This window comes from Lissotriton helveticus, chromosome 9, assembly GCF_964261635.1.
Source record: "Lissotriton helveticus chromosome 9, aLisHel1.1, whole genome shotgun sequence".
Taxonomy (NCBI): Eukaryota; Metazoa; Chordata; class Amphibia; order Caudata; family Salamandridae; genus Lissotriton; species Lissotriton helveticus.
In genome coordinates, this window is record NC_136070.1 from 624,081,577 (window position 1) to 624,102,989 (window position 21,413).

Genomic DNA, 21,413 nt, shown 5'->3' on the forward strand with positions numbered 1-21,413 from the left:
ATCAGTAAGTGTGGGAGGTGGGGGGCGACAACACCCCCAGACCCCTCAAGCGACACTCCGCTGGGCCCGTTGGAGAGCGCAGGGGGGCCCGCCGCCACCGCCGCTCCTATGGTATAGGTCCCTCGCCACCAGCACTGCTTCGTCCGTTGTGCGCCCCCTGGGATCCGGAGAATCGTGGCAGGCCCCTCCGCGCCCCCACGAGGCCTAGGGCCGGTGCACTCCACTCGCTCTCACCGCCCGCCCGGCGGGGGGCGAGGGGGGGAAAGGAAAACACCCCCGAATGTCCTCCGATCTCTTCCTCGCCCCCCCCGATGCTGCCTGGGGGCCAAGGAATGTTTCACCAGTGGGGGATGTGCTCCGCTAGGTCCGCGGCGCCTTTGCTCCACTCCGTAGCGCGGGCCCCAGGAGTGCACTGGCTGCTGCGCTGTCCTCCTGGGCCGCGCGTCTCACCTCCGGCCCCAACGGAGGATGCTCGGCCACACCGGCAGGTCCTCATGATCCCCTTACCCCAGGATGGGGCGGCCGCTATCACTGGCCGCGCGGATATGTCTGTGGCCGGCCGGCAGGTCCCCCGCCTCACCTGCGAAGCAATCTGTTCTTGGCTGCGGCACCTCTGGCGTGCGGCGTCTCCTCTGGTAACTCCGCCGCTGTTCGGGCGACCCCACTGCTCCGGTAGCCTCCGCGGGGGGCGCCTCCCGTCTCGCCTGCAGAACTCTCGGCTCCGGCGGCCTCAGGGTGCGGCAGCCGCCATTTTCTGCCCGCTCCAGCCAGTCCGCGTCAGGTCGCCGGGACGTCCTCTACCCCCGACAGAGCACCGAGTCCCAATTTACGGCGTCTCAGGGCCTGGGGGGGGGGCTCCTCACCTCGGGAGCACCGAGTTTGTCGCTAAAAGTGCCAGGATTTTGCAGGATTAATTTCAGTTGGGCAGGTGCTGGGCTAAAAGACGTCTAGCCGACCATTTTGGTTAAGCCACGCCCCCCTGTTACTGACCCTTGTTGGGATTTTATTCAAATATCCTGAGCTTATGAAAATCTGAATTCCTTTACAAAATGCTTATCAATATTTATTTACTTGCATAATAGGTTATAAGCTAGGTGTTAGTGGCCATAAGCCATGCCTAAGATAATGGTTACTAATGATAATGTAAGATTATGTCACTCCTGACACTATCACCATGTTGTGTTTTTGTGACATTGACGTCATCGTTATATCATGCTGCATCTATGTTATTGCATGTTCATTTTTGGCTACTAGCCCTGGTTTTCACATCACGCTTTCTTATGGTAAGGGTCTCCCTACCAATTTTTCCCATCGTTTCTTGGGTTCCCACCACAGTTCCACAGTATGCTGTTAGAAGTCGGATGGTCTCCTGTGAAGAAGGTGAATGGGCAGGAAAACAGGAGTGAAGAGTGAACTCTCTATGGGCTGTTACTTTTTCTTTTACTGTTACAAAATGTATTACTAATTTCCTTCTAATATACAAGCACCCTTAATCCTCCTTGGCAATTGACGAATGTCATCTAAGTTGTTTCCTTAACCACCCTGTAAAAAAAGAGTATCCTAGACTACATCGCAAAACTCCGACATAGACTTTATCCAAATGTCCGAAATTGGATATTGTGAGGCTTTGGCTATGAGAACAAGTTGGGTAAGGAACATGTTTACCTGTAAAAGAAATAGGGTGGTCAAAAAAATGTAGGCTTTCCAGACTATCTATTGTTGCTTTAGAGAATGACGAGGAAGGGGGATGGTCCCTTACAAGATTTAAGGAGCACCTTGCACTTTGGCCACGATCACTGACCCTGCTGGGAGGCTGCAACTCAGCGCAGGAGCACTATATTAACAGCAGATGTGTCCCGCAGCGCGGGACCCTGGCAGGAGCAACTTGCACTTTGGCCACGATCCCTGACCCTGCTGGGAGGCAGCAACTCAACGCAGGAGCACTATAACATTTGCACACGGGGTGTGCCCTGGCTCGGCCCGGATGAAGACCAGGCCAAGACGGGCCTGTCTTTGCCCGTCAGAGACATGAAGAGGCCGGGCTGCTCCACCTCTCGTGGTCATACTGGCTGAAAAGAGCTTATCCACTGTTTTATCGCTAGTAAGTACCCAAAGGGGGTGACCCCTGGTAATTCATGTATTTACCTGGGCATTTCAAGAAAACCCTATGACTGTAACTCTACCTGTGATTGCGAGACCTGCTGTTTTGAGCATTAGCCCCTGGACCTTTTGTTTTGGCAAATAAACAAATACAAGAAAGAATACTAAGTATTGTTAGTGACCATCGACCTTTTCTCATCTAAAGATCGAACGATGGGGCAGAGGAAGCAAATAAGATGCCCCCCACAAAGTCGGCACCTGAGGCGGCTATGGGTTCATGTTCCTCTTTATTGAACTACCTTATGGGGCAATGGGGGCAATTTAAAAGCAGATATCCACCATTGAGGAGACTTTAAATGCGGAAACTAGAGTAGAAAGCCAGAGAGTGGAGACTATTTTGAGAGAAGGACCCCCAACACCCGAAGGAACTGAATGCCGAGCGTCTGAAAACGGCTGTGTGCAAAATGTATTGGACCACGTGTGGGTTAGTGATGAGGATAGTGCTACCCAACCCCCATTCAAACACCCTAGAAATCCGGGGGAAGATAACTGGACAGTACAAGATAGACATGGAGGCCCAAAAATTGTGAGCAAAATGCAGCAGAAAAGGGTAACAAAGTGGAAAAAAAGCATCAATATTTCCACAAGCAGGTCATTGCGTGAAATTACTATCCCCTACAGAGTATACCTGCTCAAAAGATGACTTAAGTAGGTTATCTGGGCAGATAGAAAGGTTAGAGAGTATCCTTAAAGAAGCCCTACCGAAGATGGCAAAGAGTTTCAAATCTGTAGAGGCAATGATAGAAAAATATTTAGGAAACGCTACACTTAGTAGTGATAATGACATAAGAAAACGTGTGGATTCCACACGAACTTGGACTAATGGAGTATCCCATGCTATAGCACTAGAAATGAATGTGGAGGCTGAAATAATTCCCTGGTTTAGAAAGGTACCATCATAATAACAATGGGAGGGGAGATACTCAAAGAAACTTTCATGGGAGGGACTTAAATGACATACCGCACTTAAAAGGTCAATTTCACCTTGATTCCACAAGCAAGGGTCTGTCTCAAAAACATTCCACAATCTTTAGAACTCTCACCAGAAGCTAGACCCTACACAATAGTTCTGGCAAATAGCCCCCAGCTCCCTGATCATGAAAGTGAATCCTGGATTGCTCTGAGAAATAAATCTTTACATTGGCTGAGTACTAGGACAAAATTAACCGAGGCTCTTTTCTCTGAATTCAAAATGGTAAGAAGAATAGATTGGATAGGCAAAACCCATAAATTCCTGGTGGGGGACTGTGTGGTCTTAACATTTAGATCTCCCATCTGGTGCGAACTATTTTTGAGAGAGCAGGGAGCCATATTATTAGTCCCCAAGAAGTAAATATCATCCCACTAGGTTACTTCTATCAACCACCAAAGATACCGAGTGATGGAAACTTGATTAGGAACTTCCCAGTCAAAACCTATTCTAGGTATAGTGTTACAGTAACCAACCGCTTCGATAGTCTAAACAACTTAGAAGATATTGACTGACTAAGAAAGGAGGTAGAGCAACATCCTTAAAACAAGAAGGTTTTAGACAGAAATATCCCTATTAAAATAAGCATCCACAGGTATCAATGACAGCGACCCAGATATCGATTCAGCCACATATGAACAACAAAGTGTCAATTATCAGTCAATCAGCAGAGGATACTACCCCTATTGTAGGTATAAGTCAGATCTAGACACTAGCTAGTGTCCATATTGTAACAACAGCAGAAGTGATCCCAAAGAACTGCAAGGGCTGAAACAATACAGAGTTAACCAACTTGGTTTATTGGAATGTTTCAGGAATTCGATCATCAAAAAAGGGAACCCCTTTTGGTGTGAATTTATATCAAAGTTTTCCATCATGTGCGTCCAAGAAACCTGGGTAAAGTATGCTTTCCATATTAACTGTTGCCAAACTTTTCATACTGCGACAGTGGCAGGGAGTCTTGGGAGGGCAAAGGGGGGTTTGTCTATTTACATATCTAATATGGTAAATGTAAGAAAAATTTAATTGAAATTTGTCAAAATATATTTTCAAGTGATGATATTGTATATTGATAATAAGCACTGTGTTGTACTGACACATTTTTATAATAATGCCCCGCCTGATCAGATTGGGAGGATCTTGAAAAAAGTAGATAATGATCTTAAATCCATCCAAAGTGACTGTGAAGTGGACATGCCCATTATTTGAAGGAGGGGCAATTTTAATATTGCTCTGTGTCCATACAATGGAAGGGAAGTATGCAGTCTAATGACAGAAGAGGGGAATAGTGATACGCACTTCCCGCACACACAATACAGGGAATCTCTTAATGAAGTATTGTTGGGCCATGACCTTGGTTTTGCTAATGAGATGTGTGTTACACCTGTTCCATTCAAAAGCACCTTCAATGGCAGAGGATGTTCTACAATAATAAATTATATTTTGATATTAAACAGATACTCAAATAGAGTGAAGTCATGTAATACTCATAACATCACCTTGAGTGATCATTTCCCACAGAGTGTTTCTCTTTCACACCTAAGCAGACAGACCTATTCTGAGATTAAAAATACGCATGTACCTCAAAATCTATTATTAAACAGAGTGAATGGTTATTCTCTGCATTGGTCGATGGTGGATCCCCTACAAATCACAAGGAATATTTTAAGAAAGAGTAAATCAGCATTTGCTGCCTGTCTGACTGAAAATGCCACACATGAAATAGTTTCAGCAAATTACAGGAGCTGTTAAAGAGGCCCTATTTGTACAAAAAAGAAAACAAAATGAGAACACAAAAGGGTGGTTTGATACAACGTGTACGCGGGCATATGCCAAACTAAAATATGAGACACATAAAACCCCCAGAAACCGCTTGATATAAGATAGGTGGGTCTATAAAAATGCATTAAAGCTACGTAAGGTGATGCTGAGAGATGAGATCTTTATGGCGCTGCATAAGGCCTCGGTGTATAAAAATGGTGCAGCCATTTGGAAGACTGATAAGATCCCTTTTTTGGATCCCATGGATGCCCCACCCATCGCAATTGAGATAACTGAGGAGCATTGGATGGAGCATTTCTCGAACACATTTAACAGTAGTACGTGTGCCAATATTTTTTAAACTCAACCGGCAGGTGCCGATGATACGGCACCATTAATAACCACGATTGACCTCTAGGTAACCCTGGATGATGTAAATCGAGTAATCATGGCAAGTAAGGGTGGGATGGCCCCTGGGCCAGATGGGATCCCCGTAGACTTATTTAAAAATAATACAGCATTATGAGACCCGCTGTTAACCCAGGTAATCACAGCTAGTTGTTCTTCCCATCTTATAGACATGTGGTCGGAGTCAATTCTAGTGCCAATATTAAAAAAGGAAATCGACAAGACCCTGCTTGTTATCGGCCGATATTACTGCTGGATTCCTTGGCAAAAGTAGTTGGACGTATCATACTCAAAAGATTACAGGATTGGTCCGAGGAAAATAAGATTATTTCTGAATTACAATTTGGCTTTCGCAAGGGGTTAGGAACTGTGGAAATGTTATTAAACCTGAATGTTATTATAGGGAAGTATACTGATATATAGAAGTGCAGGTTGTTCCTTGCCTTTGTTGACCTCACCGAAGCCTTTGACTGCATGAGGCATGACAAGCTATGGAGGATCCTTCAGGAAATAGGAGTTGAGCCCACCATCATCCTCTTTTTAAGACAACTCTATAGGAATGCTAAGGCTAGGGTACAATATGGTGCCAATGGAGAATGTACAGCCGGTTTCAAACTAATAAGGGGTAAGGCAAGGCTGCGTGCTGGCCCCCTTCCTTTTTAATCTTTATATAAACGGTTTAGGCCAAGCACTGATTAACACATGCCAAGGCCTCCCCCAAATAAAAGGATGGCCCATACCCCCATTACTGTATACGGATGACGCCATTCTGATGTCTCATACTTAAGTGGGTCTACAAAGAATATTAAATAGATTTGCGGATTTCATGCGTGACCTAGGGTTGAGGGTAAATACGACAAAAACCTTTGGTATGAGATGCGGCGCTGGTAGCCACAAATATAGGGACATGTCCATTGATAAACAGAAAACAGATTTCACAAGCAGATTTAGTTACTGTGAATTCTATTTGACCATAATGCTACATGGACCTGTGCTGTGCAACTGCCGCCTTAGTTAACTTCTCGAAAAAATTGGGCAGGCGGCCTCCGCATGAGCTACTGTAGATATACAGGGCCAAGTGCGTCTCGACGGCCATGTATGGGGCAGGGGTCTGGGGATATTCCGATCTTCAATCAGTTCAAATTGTCGAAAATGTGTTTTTAAAATGCATTTTGACAGACTCTGTAGTACCTCGTCATGTCTTTGTCATTCTGATTCGGGGGTCCCATACATCACAGATCTTACAAAAGTGGAAGCAATCCTGTTATGGCACAGGATATGGACATCTGTAGACACCAACCTTAATAGGGACAATTTAAATTATATTTTCAAACTGGAAGGTGTTTTAAGAATTGTATGGCTAAAGTATGCGCAATACTTTATGCATGATTTAGGCCACCCAGAGTTTTATACTGAGCTGAGCACAATGAGTAGTTGGACAAGAAAAGTGTTAAAATCAAAAGGCTTAACCCTACTTGAATCACTTAGATTAACAGAAGAAATAATGAAGCCCCCAGTACTGTATAACCAAACGATCCTAACCACTCACAACATTCAACCTTATCTTACATTTTTCTGTGGTACTTATGATAGATTACTACTGACAAGATTCAGACTTGGGATACGACACAGAATAACCAGTTTCCCAAATATGAATGACTGGAGAAGAGTTATACAACTTCGTCCCTGTGATGATTGTTCGGAGAAAACAACACTACACACGGTCTTATTCTGTAAATTTTATTTTGTGCAAAGGAAAAAATTGATTTTACCTCTTTTAAAAAAAATTGGTTGTAGACAATGTTGTCCCACCTTTTTAGCATTACAGTTTTTAGAAAATGAATATATAACCTGGATATTATTAATGTTTTTAAAAAGTGTAGTGAAATGTAGGAAATCAATTTTAATGTGAAAGTTCAATTGTCCAATAAGTTAATCATTAAAAGGGGGTGCCAATAATTGACCTCAAATGTCAGAAGGGTTTGGGACTTATAACGCAATGATGTCTATTGAATTTATGTATTTTACTGTACTACTGTGTGCAATACATATGTGATTTTATATGCCTCTATCATTTTAGGTGGAGACTTTAACCTTCCAAAAGACAACATTCTTGACACAATCCAATTCCAAATTCATACTTTTCTGGGCATAAAAGCAAATAAAAAGTCTTTGTTCAAAACATAAATTTAGTGATGCCTGGAGGCCCCACAAATGTACCTTCTTTTAAGTACTGTAATGGAGACAAAAATAGACCCCTCTATCCATTCCCCTGAACAGTCCAGGTAATAGATAATGGGGCACAAACCCAGAATTGGTGAATAATGAGGCCATCATCTAGGATATAAAATCACAGAGATCTGTTTAATAGTAATAATATAGACGTGATCTTCTCCTCTGCTGAGACACCTTCAAATTCTATACAAGAGGTCTAATGATATGCCACAGGGCAAAAAAAAAATGGTGAGACCAAAACCCAATAAGATAAACTGACCATAGATATAAAAGAGACAGAGCAGAAACACTGGCACTCCAAAGACAGGACGAACACAGACCAGCTAAAAAACAACTTAACCCCTTCGACGCTCATGACGAGCTCAGCTCGTCATGAGTTACACCTCTCGTACGCTCATGACGAACTGAGCTCGTCATGAACCGCGGGTTTTAGAAAAACTCAGCGCACGGCGGTAAAACGCTTAGCGCGCATGAGGTTAAACATGAATGCAACAAGATTTTGAAATAATGATAACTTTTAATAGAGCTGGAATCGCCCTTGCAGCCTATTTAAAATTTAAAAGAAAGAAAACCATTACAACTAGAATTAATGATCAATTAGGGAACTTTGTGTCCAAAGATACAGAAATATGAAAGGTATTCAGAGACTTCTATAAAAACATATAAAAAGATAATAACAATATAATTAAAGAAAAAGCTGGGAGTGTCTAACCAAGATCTCCGTTAACAATGTTCAGTTTCTGATAAACTGAACTTGAAAGTGAAAAATCAGACACCATCAAATCAATTCCCTCTATAAGTAATTCAGGGACACTATCATTGACACTTTAGAAGTCCCCCTCACACACTTTGTACATCAGGGTGCAATCTTGGGCACAGCAGCTATCCGACAGAACATATTTTAAACCATAGCAAAACAATTAAAACATTGGGTCTCAATAATCAATGGGTCATTTACTTGCCACATTCAGGGCCATGAGGACCGCCTTGGATATTAAAACATACACTCAGGAAGATGGCATGTACACAAATCACCCGGGAATAATGCCCCAGGAATAGGCTAACTCACAATACGGACCACAGTCCCCAACTGAGAGCTCCCCTGCCCACCCACCCTGTATGCAGCCCTAGCAGGTCAATTGAGTGGTCTGTCAGGCAGTCAGCTCACCATCTGTCCCTGAGTCTGATGCATCAGAGAAGGGCACATTCCCTCCATCTGGATTTTTGAACACTTCTAATACCTCCGACCAGAGGAGTGCAAGGGGCGTCTCCTTACTCCCCTTGCTTCCTCCCTTTGCAAAGCCAATTCTTCCCTCTCTTCCCATTCTTTAGCTGAGGATTCTTAATTAGGCACAATTGGCCCCTCCGCCGACTTCCATGTCATGGAAATCTGCTGCCTGACCTGCACTAGTGCTAGGTCAAGAAAGCGGTTCCCTACTTTCTTGGTCTTTGGTCTAATGAAGGTCCCATTAAGCACATTTCCAAAGTACAGGTTATGTCCCACTGCAGCATCTCGGCCAGCCTCCGCACTACTGATGTCATCTTGTGGCAAGGTATGTTAGTTGAAGATAACTGAATTGTTAAAATTTGAGGCAGGTGTTACGGGAGACCCTCTGTGGGTATTCCAACAGTCTTACCCAGTCATGGTCCAATATGTCTCACCTCAACTCCCAATCCCACCTGGTCCGCAGTGCATGCAACGGTTTCCTGCACACCATACTAATAGCACCGTAAAATCACTTCACTAAATGCGCCCTAGCTCGCATTGACATTAGTAGCTGAAAAATCACATGCATCTGCGGCTCATTTTGGCCCCTGTCCCAGAGTGATTTGAATGTCAATATGAGTGCTTCGTAAATTAAGAAACTGCCCCCGGGGTAGACCATATGCCTCAATCAGAGTAGCCAACGGTTTCAGAGTGGAGACCTAATAGCAGTCACCCACTGTGATCAGTCCCACCTACATCCAACCGACCATGTGGGCTGCCGAAAAGAAAAAAGGGCGATTTCCGTGTCACAGGCTCACCAGCTGGAGGGCCAGGGCATACAGGAGAGTCTCCTGCACCCCACACACAAGACTACCAACAGTGGAGAGCCATGGCCACAAGATGCTAACGTTTCCTCTCCTGGGCATCTGAAGCAAGAGTCCCCTTGTCAAAAACTCCCGGGAAGTACCCTTGGTGTGGCTCTGCCCCAAGCTGCTCTAATTATGGCAAATGCATGGCATCCAGTCACTTGTCAATCTACTGCAGATGAGCAGCTAGATAAATGGTCTCAAAATCGAATACCCTCAGCCCCCCTAAGAAATGGGCCTCTTTAGTATGTCCAGGTCCACTCGATTGTGTTTCCCATCCCATATGAGTTTCGGAGGAGAGAGTCAACTTGTTCAATCCACGCAGCTGAGGTCCACACAGACAGATTTATAAAATAATAAGGCACCTGAGGCAACATATTCATCTTGGCGAGTGCTATCCGCCCCATAATGGGGAGCTAAAGCATCAAGCAAAAGGCTATTCATCCACATAAGGAGCGTAACGTGGACACAAGGTTTCCCTCCCAAGCGCCATCAAGTGTGTGGAAAATTTGTATTCCCATGTACCTGAAAGTGTGGGGTGCCTGCCGGATAGCCAGCCTCAGGGAAGGAGGCCTCTTCTGTCCCTATTTCAGGGGGAAATGCATGTTTAGTTATATTAACATGCAGTCCTGAGACCTGGCCAAACTGCTGTGGCAGACGCAGCATGTATAGGACAATGGCCTCTATGCCTGCAACATATTTTAGTTGGTCTTCGGTATACAGGGATATATTTTGTTCAGTTCCATGTAGGATAATGCCCCTACCTCTATCTCTCTCAGTGCACAGTACAGCCAGGAGCTCAATGGCAAGCACAAACAGGACCATAGGCAGTGGACATCCCTGTCTAGTATCCTGATGGATCCAGTAGGATTCTGAGAAGTTGTGACCTGTCTGCATCCCGACAGTGAAGTAAGTATAGAGCCAGCACACCCACCGTACCCAGCAAGTCCCAACATCATTTTAAGCTTGACCTTCTCCAGGCATGACCAGTTCACAGTGTCAAATTCCTTTCCCAGATCAACAGTCACCACTCAATAACACAAAAAGTGCTGGGGTGCGAGAAATTGGGTACCGGTTGTCCCAATGAGATAAAAATGAAAAACATGCTGTGGAAAAGGAGGGGTCCCTTTTAAGGACAGTTTCCCCTCACACACCAAAGGTGTCATGCTTTATCATGTGGATACCTCCTTGTGTCACAAGCCTAGTTGTGACGCGGACTACAACCCCCTCTCTGCGAGGAAGGAGCTGAGGGATGTTTTAGTGAAGAAGAGGGGTATTACTAAAACCCAATGTGAGCTAAAGTGTGAGTGAGGTAGTGCAGTGCTGACTTAGCAGTGGTGAGTAAGAGTGATTAAAACTAGCTACAAGGTAAGCCTACCATAGTTTATTGATACTTCCTGGTGCCAGAATTAAATCCAGAAATCGAGTAGTGTGGCTACCGTAATTAGAGATAGCTGTACTGAAGAGCGATCAACATGTTTTAGCTGTATTGACCTGTAATAGAGTTGTGGCCTTCTTCAGGATCTCTTTTATAATAGCTACTGCAAAGTGTATGAAAACAAAAACAATAAAGATAAAGTGTACTAGCAAAATCGATGCAGTGTAATGCAAAACCAGTGATCCAGCAGATTCACTGGTGTACCTGTGGTGATATAAAAACAACATACAGCTCTGTTAAATAGTGAGGTACAGCATATTTAAACCACATTCTCACATATCTAGAGAGACAACTCAGCGCACGTTAAGTGAGTATCGCAAGTGCTATACAACAGAATAAGTGCGTAGTTAAGCAATTACTTAGTTATGTAACACTCTGCTGTTGTGTCAGGTATCTTACATCTCTCTCCCAGGCAAGTGGCCCGAGGTACAAATGCCCATCCAACCTAATGAGTAGAGGAGGGGGGTTAAAAATTATAATACTGCCTACTAGCATGTACGAGAGCAAGTATCCAATAACAAAAAGAGGTAACTAAAAGATTTGAACAAACTAATGCTGTTTGCCAGGATGCACCCATGGCTACAGAACTATCGCAAAAGGTGCTGAATGCAAACTAAATCTATATTTAGAGCTGTGGGCAGTGTCTAAGAGTTTGAAACAGCAGGTTTGGAGGAGCTTCATGCTGTCTGAATGGAGTTAGAGATATTGAGGGCCCATGAGAATCGGAGTATAGGCCCCAACCTTGTAGAGCCCTGGTGTAGTGTAGTTGTCCCAGGGGTGTGGAATTTATTCTGCACAAACGTGATGTCTGATGTTCTGACCATAGAGGGGTTATATGCTAGCAGTCCCAGGTGGTGTACCTCGCAAGTGTGCGGAGAGATGTATGAGGGATGTCACGTTGAGCACGAGTCCCAGTGTGGAAACCCTTGCAAACACGATCCAAGCCAGGCACAGCAATGGTATAGAAAGGACCGGCCCAGTGGAGAATGGGAAGATGTGACCCCAGGTAAAGTAGCCCTTCAGGGCACATCAGCATGCTAGTGCTGAGTGAGGAAAAGAGCCTAGAGCCTAGTTAAGAGCATAATAGAGAATGAAGGAACTCACCGCTCAGCCTAAGCGTGGCAGCAGGAGCGTCTGTCTGGGAAACGTCTCCTACAGGGCACTGGTCCAGCTCCTTTTAGCCGCATACATACTACAGAGGCTGGCGTATGTTACCATTTGCCCCTTTTTTAAACCTCATGAGCACATGTGGGTCCCTTTTTAAGATTAAATGCATGCCGTAATCAGTGCCAAATTGGGTAATAAACTACAGCTCCCATCATGCCCAAGAAACACTTCTGGTTGAGTGACGGGCTTCTTCTTGGTCAAAACTGCGTTATAACTAGGATCTCTGCCATTTGACAGCATCTTTCCTGCTCCCCGGAACAGGAAAGCTATAGAGAGGGAAGCCTTTGCTGTGGTTTGGGCTCTGAAGAAGCTGAGGCCATACTTTTTTGGCACTCACTTCATTGTTCAGACAGACCATAAGCCCCTCTTATGGCTAAAACAGATGAAGAGTGAAAATCCCAAACTTTTGAGGAGGTCCATTTACCTACAGGTTATGGACTATACAGTGGAACATAGACCGGGGAGTAAACATGCCAATGCAGATGGACTCTCCCGATATTTCCACTTAGAAAATGAATACTCAACTGGTCAAGGTTAGTCTTATCTCCTTTCTTTCGGGGGGTTGTGTAGGAAAGTAGGATCTGCTTCTTATGGTTACCACCACTTTTTGCTTGATGTCTCACTGTTTTGACTAGTCTGACTGGGATCCTGCTAACTAGTACCCAAGTCTATCCTCTTTCTCCTTTAATTGTTATGCATGTACGTTGGTACACTCCAGATTGGATACTGGGGTACCTTATAAGTCCCTAGTATATGGTACCCATGGACCCAGGGCATAGGTACCCTAGAGGCCTCCCATGGGCTGAAGCATGTGTTATGCCACCCATGAGAGTCCATGCAAAATGGAACTACAGGTCTGTTACTGCAACCTGTGTAAGTTGGTGCTTGCACCTCTTACTTTAGATATAGGTTCACTATATCTATAGGTCACTACACTTAAAACTATTAAGTCACCCCTATAGCAGGCCTTATCAAACCTGAAGGCAGGGTGCTGGGTTTTAAGTGAGAGGGTGCCTCTGCTTGAGCAGAGCCTCTCTGCAGCCTTCAGGGACTATTCTCCTGGATTCTCTGTGACTCAGTCGAATATATAGGTAGAGGTGCATTATAACCTCGCTGTAAATGCTATCTCAAAAAAGGCTGTATAGAAACATACCGTGTTTGGTATCAAACACCTTGGAATCATAACTTCACATCAGTAACTGAGCGAGCTTCGTGGGGTCACTTGTCTATCCGGTGCCAGCCTTCTCGACCTGGACAGCACAAAATTGATGCTGCCGACCAGAGACACATTTCTGCCCTCCAGCTGCTGAGCAAACATCCAGCAGAGGAAGGGAGCACAATAGGCATACAGGGAGGTCTGACCACCTCCCAGACAGGATTTAGTGTATTGGGGCTGGGTGGGTGCACTCTGAGAGTGCCTGAAAGTCCGCACCTGGGGCACATTTGGTGTCCTTGTGCATAGTCCAGCTCAAACTAGTTCTGGGAGCCAGTGGCTCCTGCTCTGGCACATAATTGGACAAGGGTCATGGGAGTAACCTCCACTTTGTCCTGCCCCTCCCCTAGGAGGGTCCCCTGAATCTGTCCAACCCTCTCCTGTGGGTACAAAAGGGCTTACCTGACTGCAGCTCTTTAGATTTTACGTGGACAACAATGTAAAAAAGGAAAGCACTGACCTTCGACCGTCTGAACACTCTGGACTTCCCTGGACTTCGGCTGGGCCTGACTTCGTCTCCCTCTCCGTCCAAAGCTTTGTCTGTGCCCTTGCTCCACACAGGCTCCGTGCAGGATCAGTGGTGCACTAAGGACAACTGAAGAATCTCCCTTGGGGTGAAGTAGTCACTCCCCTGCATTTGCAGGCACCTCAACACAACTGACCGTTCTGCTGCTCCTAAGCTCCTGCGGTCTCCGAAGATTTCAACAACACAGGAGGTGGGTTATGAACGTCTCTGAGGTTGATCTGCCCTCTCATCAAGTTTGAAGCCAGAATTCCTCGTGGAGACTGCATAACCCGAACCCCTGAGCACCGCATCTATTTGCAGTAGCATATGCTTGTTGGCAATTCCTGTGCTTGTGCATTGGACTCCATAAAGTCCTGACCCTGAGCAGTATTTGCACCAAAGAACTCCGGCCTCGTCACACCGTGTGCTCCCTGGGCTGGTACTCTGCAATTTTGCTTGAGGTCCCCTCGCGACTCTGCTCATTCAGCCTGGTCATTCAGCCTGTGGGTCCTCCTGAGGGTCATCTTGATTTCTGTTTGGCTTTCCTGGTTGCTCCAGACATGCCGTGATTCCTTTCTGGTCCACACCGGAACCGCTTGAACTTCCTGTGTGGGTTGCTTTTTCCAAGGCTTGTTGATGCTCCAGCCGGACACCGAACCCTCAGCACTCAACATCTTTCATGGGACAGCTCACATCTGGCTCCTGGTCATCGTCTAAATCTGTTGTCCTCGTGGCGGCAGAGTCAAGCATCCCTTCTTCGCACCTGACGCACCCAACATCGGTGGGCATTCGTCTACCGAGCCCCTTGTCACTCTGAAGTGACCCAGACTCTTTCCCCTCTGCTTTCAGGTTCCTTCCTTCCAGAATCTAGGATTGGATTCCACCGGACCCTTTTTACGTTCATGACAGCAGTACTTGTTCACAGCCCTCCACTGAGAACGACTGCGGTTTCCGACACCACTCCAGACCTATGCACCGGCTCTTCTGGGATAGGTACTACGGTATCCACGGGTGGGGTGGCTCTCCAACTTCTTAAGTTTCAAAAGGTTACCTTGAAGTCCTCCTAGAAGGGTCCTTAAACTGTAAAATTGCAAAAGCAACTTCTCTAAAGAATTGTACAGAGCACACTGCACCCGTCCTCCAGATGTGGCTAGAACCTCGGTCTGCCCTTTCTTTGTCCTTTTAGGCAGCCAGGCATGAAGTCCAGTGGGAGAGGAGATACCCCCAGTACAGGTTTTGAGTCACAACAGAGGAGGGGTTGCTCATTTCACGAGCCCTTCCTCTAGGGTAGGCACATGATCTCTGCAAAGGGGAAGAAAGGTTCTGTCATGTTGGCTTTGGGCAGAAAGGGGCACTGTCGGATTGTCTGTAGTAAAACCAATAGGAAGTGCTGCAAAAGAGGGAAGGGTCACCCTAGTGAACAGGGCACCCACAGTACCTTCCCAGATCGCTTCTGGACCTATGGTTGAACAGAAAAGGACAGAACCTGCTGTCTGTGGCCTGAAAAGGACCCCGAGGGCTAGACATTCTTATATCCAGGACAAATAAATGGACTCAAAGTGTCATAAGGATGACCTCCTTTTTGAGTTACAGGGATACAACAAGCTTCAAGCAGCATTTTTCCTACATTTCCAGCTGACTAATTCCATTTGGACTAGCCCTGGAACCTTCTTCTATCCTCGGCTGTAGTACGTCTTGACCCCCCCTCCTCCCCCCCCCCCAAGTGCTGCTCCCAAAGCATTGTACCCTTGCCTGGTGTAAAAGTGTAACCCTCTTAAGTTTTCCTGAAAATGGGCCGTTTTGCCGACTTTATGCTCTGAAAACTGATGTGAGACTGGGGACAATATGCCTAGCCAATCCACCAAGGGTGCCTTGAAGCAGGGATTAAGTTCCCAGCATGTTGCGCTTCATTGTGCTCTGGAGCAGCAAATCCAATTCAGCAGGACCGCCATTGACTGGCATCTAACAACTTCGAACCCTCTTTGGCTACAGCCTGCAGCCTTTCCCCACTGAAGAAATATGACTTCTAGAAATGTTTCTAAGTCTGTATGTAGAAACCTTCACAGACCAATCAGCCACCTTCATCGGATCGATGTTGAGGGATGTTTGGAGGTGAAACATTAACTTTCCCTGTGCAGTGCTTTTTCCACTTCATCAACAACTGCACCAAGACCTTGCCCTTTGTCTTCTCATCATCAACAAATTCATTTTGGTCACAGCCTGCTGCCTTGTCCTGCAGAAGACATTCTGGTCCTCAAACATTTTTAAATGCAAAGGTAACTTTTTCAACTGGAGGACCTTGTCACTGTATCCGACCTTCGCCCCATCACAGTTGGCCTTAAATATTACCCATGTCCTGGACTAGCTCAATCACATGACCGCAGTTGGTGCTTAGGGCTTTTCGGCACTATTTTGAAACTTAAAAATATAAATATTCACAACTCCGGTTTTACTGACTGTATATTTGTCATTTTTGTATCGTTTTATTATAATTTTCCCTAATATTTAAATTGGTTGGGAATTTTTCTTGCTTTGTAATTCAACTTTATTAATTTTTGAGTACTGCATAAATACTTTATACATTCCCTCTAAGTTGAGCCCCCCTTCTCTGTGCCATAGCTACGAGGGGGTTGATCTCAGGTTAATTTAGTGACTTTAAGGGTTCACCCTGAAAAAGGACTGTGGTTAGCATTTGAGGTGGGTAATTACCCCCTCAACTAATACTTCCATTTTGTACATTGATTGACAGATTTTAGCACCTGGGGGGCCATCTGAACATTGTAAGGGGGGCCCTCAGCCTGGCTTTATCACCTTGAATGAGGACCGTCTGTCATATTTTGAGATCCTTTGGCTGGCAATAATCTCATTGCCTACTGTACATCCGCTTTTACTTCGGATGCACAGAAAACAAGGCACTATACCAAGCAGAAACTATGTTCTATGGGACCTGCTTTGGCGTCTTTTTGTTTAAGTAAACGAAACTGCCAAAGAGAGAGCTTGATTCATTTAAGTCCTCCAAAAGATTTCCTGAAGCACAGGGAGTTTTCTCCCTGCATAAGGGAGCCAGTGTTAGTTTCCCCAAATCCACTTCATCACGCTCCTCATGGTGGACCCTGGCAGGAAAAAGTAATAATGTCCCTCTACAAAATAGGGAATAGCAAACTTCCACGTGGCCTAGCATCCAAGGGGTGGATGGGTCACAAGGTACGGTGTTTCTGATGGCAGAGCCAGTTTATGGCTCACTGTCCAAAACAATGTGTTTCGCCTGACTCTAAATGGAGCAGAGGAAAAGTGAAATTAGTGGGGGAGACAAAGCACCACAGATGTATTCCATTACACTTATTTCACCAAACTGTAAACAAGCTTCTTAATCTTGTCTTTAATTAAAGATTTCTGTCCTTATCCAATCTTTTTGTAGCATGCCCTAGACAGGTTTGCACGCTGCTCTTAGCACATTTTTTCATCCCCTTGTACCTTACTTTACTACTGTTCATTTGTTCACACAGGGCACAGATGTTATCCCTGTACTGTCCTCCGTGCTTCATGACCTAAAGAAGTTTGGAAATCCAGAATGTTTTGACCCACAGCGATTCCTGGATGACAATGGATGCTTTAAGAAAAATGATGCATTTGTGCCATTTTCTGCAGGTATGACACTTAGACACAATCATTAAGTAGAGGTCTTCTGAAGAGCTAATGATGACCAGCTAAAGTTTCACATGAAAAAAGGGATCTCAGACTTTAAAATCAACATTAATGGGATAAAATGTTTAAATATATGATTGAGAGTTTAGCTGCAGGCCATTCTGCTGAGCACTGTGACAAATCTTTCTCCCCATCAAGGTTTCAGAGAAAATCTACCACATTCAAAACTATCATCATGCATTCTTAAACTTTATTCGACAATTAAGTCATAAAAGTATACATAAAATACACAATTTTAGATTAAAAATCCATTAAAACTTATACATAAATATTAAAAGGTATTCAACTACGTTAGACTATTGCTGAATATCTTCTTACATTATTTCATAAATTCTAAAAACAACTCATCAATATACATTTGGTACAGGGGAGTATTGCACAAAAAGCTCATAAAAACAACCCCCAAAAATGTACAAGTATAAAACAGCTTATTATTCACATGCCTGCCGCTATTTGTTTTATACGAATTACCCAGGCCCATTTAAAAAATGTGGCCACAGCAACAGCAATTAGTGGCGTCGGGTCAGTACATAGGATTCTTAAAGCCTCTTGATGCCTATGGATGCCAAACAATTTACATATAGGCTTAATCGACATCGATCTAGGGGCCGAATAGAAAGGACAGAAGAAGAGGAAGTGACTTAGTGACTCTTGTTTCTCTCCACACTTAGGACATCTGTCATTACCATTTTCTCCTGCCCATTTAGCTGTAAAAGACCTTACTCGAAGGGAGCCTACTCTCAGTTGGAAATAGAGTGTACAGTCCTGCTGTTTCCCGATAGTGTCCCAATATAATTCCAGCTTCGGTCGGGCTTTAATTTCCATGAATCGGCCTGTTAAGTGCAAGGAGAGTCCTTTTGTCCTCGCTTCTGTAATCACCATCTCCCAATACTTTTCTTTTACAATTTTTTTGGAGGGGAATATGGCGTTTTCCGGGTCATCCCAGAGTTCCCTCATTCCCATTTTGAAAAGTAAAGACCGAATGGCCTTCAGCCAATGAATTTTCTGGCATGAATCCATAATCATTATCTCCCTCAGCCCTTGGGCATAATGTTGTAATTCTTCAGTGGACCATAAACGGCGCCAGTACAATAATGGCCGTAAAAAGGCAAGATCTTGCCCTGTCTTTTTTCCAAGATCCCACATTAGTGGTATTAACGGGGTACTTATGGGAACGCTTGTAGCTTTCCGCAGAAATTCATTTTCTGCCAGCGTCAGCTTTCTTAAATCCTCGAATCCCAAAGTTCAGCACCATAAAGTGTCGAACTTAACACCTTGATCCCGTATACTTCCAACAGTGTGCTGATGGGCTTTGTTATCGAGGAGGTACATTTTTTTAAAAGAATGCCTGCCTGCTGGCGGTGTTTTAGCACTACAATATCTAATTGGCTAGACCACCCCAGATCTCTCTGGAGGGTAACCCCCAGATAAGTGAAGGCATCTACCCTCTCCAGCGGGGAACCATTCATACATATCGACCCTCTAAAAGGTCTGGCAGACCCATGAGTTTTACGGCCAGTAAGGACCATAAACTTGTTTTTTGCCGTGTTTATTTCTAAACCCCTATCTAGGCAAAAGTCTTCAAATCGTTTCAGTGCGAGCTGGAGTCCACTTGGTGTTTTTGAAATGATGAGGGTGTCGTCAGCAAACATGAGGATCGGGCCCCGCTCTCCAGACATCGCAGGGGCATCGTTAGGAACCAGGGAGAGGAAGGCTGCAACCCCATTCACAAAGAGCGAGAACAAGGTCGGCGCCTTGACGCAACCTTGCCTCACTCCCTGCTCCACCGGGAACGGCTCCGTAACCTCTCTCTGGCGACCCCACCGAACCCGAGCGAACGTACCCTCATGCAAGCGGACGATCAAACTCAGCAGTTCAGATGCCATCCCCAACCCCGCAAGGACTTTCCACAATATATTGCGTGGGACCAAGTCAAAAGCCGCCCTTAAGTCGACAAAGACAGCATACAGGGTACCTTTTTCCAGGACTACGGTGCGCCAATATAACATAATAAACCAGAAAAACTGGTCTATGGTACTTGTTTTTGGGCGAAATCCAGCCTGGAGGTGACTCAAGATATTATCATCATCCATAAAGGTCTGGATTCTACCTAGAACCAGCCACCCCATGATCTTTTGTATACAGTCGATCAGACTTATTGGTCTACAATTTACCGCTAATGCCTTGTCCCCTTTTTTGTACACTGGCACAATTTCTGCCCCTTTCCATGATTTAGGGACTTCCATCCCTTGGGCTATGGTGTTCGCCACATATAAAATATAAAACCGCCATCGCCCTCTATTGTTTAAGAATAGATCTGCGGGAACACAATCCATGCCGGTAGCACGTCCCTCAGTGACTAGGTCCAATGCCCTGTCCACTTCTCCCAGAGTAAAGACAGACTCCTTTTAAAAAGTGTGAGCGAATGCTCCCACACTGATGCCAATCGCCCTGTTGGCAAATTGGGGCTTAAAATAATCAACCCATAAATTTCGGTCGACGTTGTTTTGGGGGCTCTCGCGGTGCCCTCCCCTGTCCCATTTAAGAAGAGAAGTGGAGAAGTGTGGCTCAATGGTTAGAGCGGCAGACCCTGATGCAGAGGTCTGGCCCGGGACCAGGGTTCAATTCCTGCCTTGGCTGGTCTCGGTGGATCTTGGGCTCATAATTCCTCGGACCTGATTTCTCGCCTCGGTGCCTACTCTAAGCATGGGTCCCACGCTGCAACTCTGGGCAATAGCTTGCTTAGTCTCCACAACGGCCCCCTACAGCGCTAGGGATGCCTGGTTGCACCCTGGGGATGCCCAGGAGTGGACATTTCACAGGGAAAAACCAGGAAGGGTTCCCTAGCGGTATGAGTACAGCGCCAGGGCACTCAGGAGTATCAGTGCGCTTTACAAGTACGGCTACATTTACATTTACATTTACATTTACATTTAAAAATATCCCAGAAATGTTTAGGATTCTTTGCATTACACGCCACTTTAAGATACTGCCACATGCCCTCTTCCCAATCCCTTTTAGCTATATGTTGCTTAAGCCTATAATTCGTACGGGCCAACCTTATTGTGCTTGGCCCAATTCTCTCCTAGCTTGGCGGCAGGAGCCGTCATACCAGCTCTCCACTTTTTTAATTTGAACTCTTCTGTTTCCTGAACTCGGTTTACAAAAGTATGTTTTTAATTTAGTGAAGAGCTTATTATGTGCCTCTAACAAAAGATTGAGGGGAGACCCATTCAAGGTGCCTTCCTCCATAGCCTCTAATGCCCCTTCCAAATCTCCTTCAATGTTACCAATAATTTCCTGATGGTCTACCATTTGACGCCACTTAAGGTGGCGCTCGTCATTTGCCAAAGCTAAATCTGGAAGAGTTGATCCCCCAAAGTCCTCATCCCCTTTATGTAGACCCAGGTTGAACATTGCAGTCAGGGGATTATGGTCACTCTCAATACGAGTCACCACCGCCATGTCCAGAAGGGTTGACCACATCCGAAGGGGGACAAGTAAATAGTCAATGTTACTTGCCCTGGCACCATTGTCGGAAGTTTCCTTTCCCATTTTATCAGACAATGTGCGCCCGTTGGCAGCCCTCAACTGGTTTCCCATGCAGAGGCCCTTTAACTGGATTGCAGCCTCGGTCCATTTTCTTATGGGTTTAGTACTGAGTTGAGGAACTCCCCACCTAGCATCCTCATCCTCTGTTAAATGTGTATCATCCAAGCCAAGGGGTTCAAAAGTGGTGTTAAAGTCCCCTGCAATCAATGGCAATGTGTTAGGAGGG

At 45.2% G+C, this 21,413-nt stretch overlaps 1 protein-coding gene across 3 annotated transcripts in view; it reads left to right on the top strand.

Annotated features, from left to right (window-relative positions):
• LOC144781703 (cytochrome P450 2C20-like) overlaps positions 1-21,413 on the top strand; it is a 497,936-nt gene that overhangs the window by 385,307 nt on the left and 91,216 nt on the right. For 2 of the 3 annotated variants that reach the window (XM_078660677.1, XM_078660678.1), the window contains one exon: positions 17,437-17,578. The exons of the other annotated variant lie outside the window; for it this stretch is intronic. In XM_078660677.1, coding sequence (XP_078516803.1) covers positions 17,437-17,578 — 142 coding nt within the window. The remainder of the gene's footprint in view (positions 1-17,436; positions 17,579-21,413) is intronic. 3 annotated transcript variants of the gene reach the window in all.